General features: G+C 35.1%; 1 protein-coding gene across 1 annotated transcript; it reads left to right on the plus strand.

Moving 5' to 3' along the window:
- Positions 1-2480: 2480 nt before the first annotated feature.
- Positions 2481-5247, plus strand: LOC111381417 (laccase-3-like). Its single transcript, XM_023005196.1, has 6 exons — positions 2481-2634; positions 2726-2877; positions 3150-3394; positions 3495-3623; positions 3773-4714; positions 4821-5247. The coding sequence occupies exons 1-6, from the start codon at positions 2515-2517 to the stop codon at positions 4949-4951; spliced, it is 1719 nt and encodes a 572-aa protein (XP_022860964.1). The 5' UTR covers positions 2481-2514; the 3' UTR covers positions 4952-5247.
- The last annotated feature ends 605 nt before the right edge of the window (positions 5248-5852 follow it).

The raw sequence follows: 5852 nt of genomic DNA on the forward strand, positions 1-5852 counted from the left end.
TTGCTAATTCTTGAAACAGTTCATTTTCATGACGATATTCATGTAAATGTAGAATAGGAACATCTCGACAGCTTATTATCTACTTATTTATGATGCTAACGGTGAGTTATATAGTATTGAACATCATTGAATTTGACAATTGACATGCTGTCTGGTCGAACATTGTTAAATTTGCGATGAATTAGTTTAGTTAATGTCTGCTTTTTGTCTTGAAAGGAAGTTCAATTTCAAATATTGATGCATTCACATATTATCAATCCATAGCAAGTTTTTGTTCTGAACATGTGTAAGTTGGGCAGGCAGCCTAACTCTTGTGTGAAATGTACCTCAAAATGATTTTGTGATATACTAAGATGTCTGAAGCAAACTAATCAAATATTACTTGTTTTTAATTATTTAATTTAATTTAATTTTTTTAAAAAAACAGATTAGTGCCTTGATTGAAGCTAACTAATCACTTCATATTCATCACCTACTGTGAATATGGAGTTGTGTAATATAAAGGCATTTTATTCCAACTTTAGTTGAATGCATTTACTAATAATTAATGCCCCAAATATGTTAATAAAAAATATTATAAAATATTGCAAGGTTTTTTTAGACTAACTTTAAGTTCCATCCACATAAGTTAAGCCCCGCTTGGTAGCAAATTTTCACCTTAAAAAATTGATTTTTTGATTGTTATTTCACTATTTCAGTTGTCATTTTTTACTTCTTCACTTATAGGTGGGATTCACTTCTCTCTAATGGCCAAAAAATCAATTCTCATAATCATTACCGAACAAGTCCTAAATGTCAATTTCGCATTATCAATCATTTGTTATTCTTATCATTATTACTCACAACGGTTTTCAATAAAGGAAGATCGTTAACAAAGTAGGTTGATAATCAACATAAAATGTTGTTTAGGTGCCTTGGCTAGTAGATTTCGATCGCGGTCTTCCATTAAATATGTTAAGATAAAATAGACTGAATATAATATCATTTGACTGATCCCAATTGCATTAAGAATTAAAACTCCAAAAAAGTGCCTTTGATTTCACTTTTGGCATTAAAATATTTGTTAACAGGTATGAAGGTGGAACCAACCATTTTAGATTCTCCGACTTCAGTTTTAGACCGCAAAATTTAGGTTAAGTCAACAAAATAGAAATCTGTTAGAATATTCTCCTAATCCACCTAAACTTGACCCAAATTTCAATTCTCAGTTTAATACCAGCTCCATTCATTTCTTTCTTACAAATAAAATTCTCCCATTTTATTACTGTCTGCTCTCCAATGCTGATATCACTTTCATATATGTTAAGTTGCAGGAACCAGATGCTGGCATCTGATTGATTCATGTTTTTATTGTTTGGTTAACAACTGATCTTTTTTAATATCAATTAAAAGGACTGTGTGTGGTTAATGTTTTGGTTGTTTGGCCAACTAATTCAAAGGACTATATGTCTGAAAATAGTATCTTTTCATAAAGGATTATGACATTCAATATCTGCAGGACATTTGCTAACTTATAGTTGCATGAGGGACATGGAAACCAGTAACTAAAAATATGCGACTGGTGGAACAATTTAGCAGAGGAGAGGTAGATCAAAACTAACGCGACGTGTTATATCTCCATACAGCTGATCTTAAGTTTACCGATCATCGTGGATTGGACAAGATAATTTGTCTCGTGTTGTTTTTTAATGATATCCAATGTATACAATCAGCTTATCCATTATGACTAACATATACTACATGTTTATCGAAGGTTCTTATCAGTAACAATAAAACAGTAACTAGTGCATATACGACATTATCTTATCAGGCAACATAATGTCTTTTACATTACACTATAGTGCTTCTGTTTTCCTAGAAATTATGATACTCCTACTGTGAGGAACTGCCATTGGTTATTGCTTGAAACTTAAAATTTGAAAAGAGGTGAACGAGTGGCGAAAAATGATTCAGGTAGCCGATTACAAATTGATTGAGAAGAAAGCTTAGTTTAATGTTGTTTTTCTGAAAGGACAAGAAAATAACGTATAAATTAATACAAAAGGTGTATTTCTTCCTCCTAATTAAGTAAACCTCATGTTTAAATATGCTATATAAGAACATCTAAATACAGTTGCAATGAAATTCGAGAATCAGGACATGGAGTTAATCCGCCCTTAAAATCAAAAAAGAAAGATTTTGATTAGTTTAGTATTGATAGAATTAGTGGATGAACCAAATCATATGTTGTCGATGTTCTAATATTCTCATACTTCTAATCTAACCTGTCCCTAAAAGTACGTGTCATGTGCGCTGGACAATATAACAGACAAGATTTTTAGCTTTTTCTTCTTTTGCAATACTGTCCACTTCACCTAACAAATCCTATTATTCTGACCCTCTCGGAATTTTTCTTAAATTAAAATATAGATTTTATTCCCCTCTTCAAATTTGTATAAATAGTATCCCATTTGCAGCTCAACCAAGCATTAAAACTTCGAAGTTTCACCAAACAAAAGAAGAAAAAGAAGCAGGATGGATGCTAAAAACTTTGCCTGCTTCATCAGACCATTGTTCCCGCTTCTTTTAGCAGTTCTCATAATCAGTTTTACGGCATCTTTAGCTGATGCAGAAACTCACTACCATAAATTTGATGTATGTATTTTGTACCATCTTCTTGTCTTATTCTTCTCTCTTAGATTCTTTAGAACTTATTCAGTTTGAACATATATTCTAATTGTCACAGGTTCAAGAAACACCAGTGAAGAGGCTGTGCAGAACCCACAACATAATCACAGTTAATGGGCAATTTCCAGGTCCAACTCTTGCAGTAAGAAATGGAGATACACTCGTCATCAAAGTCACAAATAGAGCTCGTTACAACGTCACTCTCCACTGGTAATAGAATATGTAAAATTCGTATGTAAGTGTAAACATGCAGATATTGGCATGTTTAGCATGTCGACTAGATATTAGACAATGTTAAAAGAGAAAAAGAACTTAAAATCTCGAGCATTATCCTATAGAGTGTTGTCAATTACATCGTATCAAACATGCCACTAGTGCTCTCGGGATGGTTTCTTTTGGGTTCTATTTTCACCAAGATACAAATGTTCTTATTGATAATATCTTTCTGTTGGAATGTAACCTAAGTTTTTAACTTTCACAAGGCACGGAATTCGTCAGATGCGAACACCATGGGCCGATGGTCCTGAGTATGTTACTCAATGTCCAATTAGACCAGGAGCCACTTATACTTACCGGTTTACAATCGAAAATCAGGAAGGTACATTGTGGTGGCATGCTCACAGCAGATGGCTCAGAGCCACAGTTTATGGAGCAATTATTATCTTTCCAAAATCTGGCTCCTCATATCCCTTTCCAAAACCCAATTTAGAAGTTCCTATTATTCTTGGTAATTAACCATTTTTGGTCTCTCCTACTTTCTAATTTAATTAGCTTATGTTTTGAGTTAAAAATTCTCATATAAATATTAATATATATTTTGAACACAGGTGAATGGTGGGACAGAAACATTAATGATGTCATGAGACAGGCACTTTTTACTGGAGCAGCACCAAATGTTTCAGATGCATACACTATTAATGGTCAGCCTGGTGACCTATACAGATGCTCCAGCAAAGGTTTAATACTCATCTAAAATATTAGAATTTCTTAATCAAGAAACAGTTCACCTGATGAAAATTGAATAAAAAACCGTGACTTCGAAAATCAACTAGCCAGAAATGAATGTCAGTACAAAAATAATAGCTGTTTTTATGTTCCAATGCAGCTACAAAGAAAATCTCAGTTAAATCTGGGGAGACAGTTCTTCTCAGAGTCATCAACGCTGCACTTAATCAACAGCTCTTTTTCTCCGTTGCCAATCACAAACTAATCGTAGTTGAAGCTGATGCTTCCTATCACAAACCTTTTACCACAAGGGTCATCATGCTTGGACCTGGACAGACAACTAATGTCCTACTCAAGGCTGACCAACCACCAGCACGCTATTATATGGCTGCACGTGCATATGCTACAGCACGGAATGCGCCATTTGACAACACAACGACCACTGCAATTCTTGAGTACAAAAATGCCCGAAGAAGATCATCCTCGAGACCTGTGCTACCTCGGCTGCCGGCCTTCAATGACACTGCCACCACAACTGCATTTACAAGCCAACTGAGGAGTATTCCTTCAAATGCCAAAGTCCCCACAAAGATTGACAAGAACTTGTTTTTTACGGTGGGATTAGGATTTGTCAATTGTGCCCCTGGACCTAGATGTCAAGGACCAAATAATACCCGCTTTGCTGCCAGCATGAACAATGTTTCATTTGTGCTTCCTAGAAGGACCTCCTTGTTACAAGCCTATTACCAAAATATTCCTGGAGTTTTTACCACAGATTTTCCTCGAGTCCCACCAGTGAAATTTGACTACACAGGCAATGTGAGCCGTGCATTGTGGCAACCACGTTTTGCGACTAAGCTATACAAATTAAAATATGGTTCAAATGTACAAATTGTGTTGCAAGATACAGCCATCGTCACAACAGAGGACCATCCTATTCATCTTCACGGGTACCATTTCTTCGTTGTGGGACAAGGATTTGGCAATTTCAATCGCCGGAGAGATACTTCTAAATTCAACCTTGTTGATCCGCCAGTTAGAAATACAATAGATGTGCCTGTTGGTGGATGGGCAGTCATACGCTTCGTGGCTGACAATCCAGGTGAATTGTAGATTATATTTTCTGCTGTATATTAGAAAATCCTCTGACATCTCATAGCTAAATTAGCATCCTAATTATAACCATATAAAACTTCATTTTGCAACAGGAGTTTGGCTGTTTCATTGCCATATAGATTCCCATCTCACTTGGGGTCTTGCTATGTCATTCCTGGTTGAAAATGGGAAAGGAAAATTACAATCCATTGAGCCTCCTCCTGCTGATCTGCCTACCTGCTAAGAATGATCATGAAAAAGGAAGCTAAATATTAAAATTTGTCTTCAGTTCAAAGGTTTTGTTTGCCAGTATTTGTTCTCGTGAGTGTTATGTCTCTTGTTCAGATAACCAATGATAGGTTATTGAGAATAAGTAATTGTTTGTTGTTATTTTTTCTTACTTGGTAGTTGTCTGTTTCGATTATACTTGGCTCAAGTAAGCACATTTGTGTATTCTTGAATTTGTTAAGAGTCAAATTCAAATTGTATTCGTTTCAATCATGCATTCTCAAGTGATAATGAACATTTTATTTTTATTTACTTCTGTTCTCTCAATTGCTCTAAGCTATCTGCAACACAAGCACATCTCTAGAGAAATGATGGAATTGTAGTGGTTAAGGGTTGGGAATCTACTTATACATGCACAGCGGAATTTAAAATAATTTTCGATTCCCACCAAGAATCGCCTTTGTGTTTAGATAGAAATTGTGATAAGATTTTACCTTTTCCAGATCTGCAAACTTCTTTCCATTCCAGCAATCTTGATTCGCCATCCACAGCTGTCCAATTGTCCAGACTCCAACGGTAATCCACACAGATAACAAAATTGCAGCTACCAGGGTTTTTTCTCTTGTGCCAGCAAGAATAATGAAAACCATATAGATCTCAAACCCTAGCTATGTATTTATATAAACCCAAACGGGCTCGGCCCGGTCTGATCCAATATTTAATTAATCCAATTAATTAAACCCGGTCCGTGAATTAATTAATCCAATTAATTAATTTATCCAACGATTGTTAAATTAACCAATTGGCAATTTGCAATCTTCCAATTCTCTTTTGTGTGCCACCCAGGAGGTTCCCGACCATGATGCCTAACGACGTGAAATATTATTTTGATCTAATCAAAATTGATAAATTAAAAC

The sequence above is a fragment of the Olea europaea genome, unplaced genomic scaffold (genome assembly GCF_002742605.1).
Source record: "Olea europaea var. sylvestris unplaced genomic scaffold, O_europaea_v1 scaffold2302, whole genome shotgun sequence".
In the NCBI taxonomy this organism is placed as follows: domain Eukaryota; kingdom Viridiplantae; phylum Streptophyta; class Magnoliopsida; order Lamiales; family Oleaceae; genus Olea; species Olea europaea.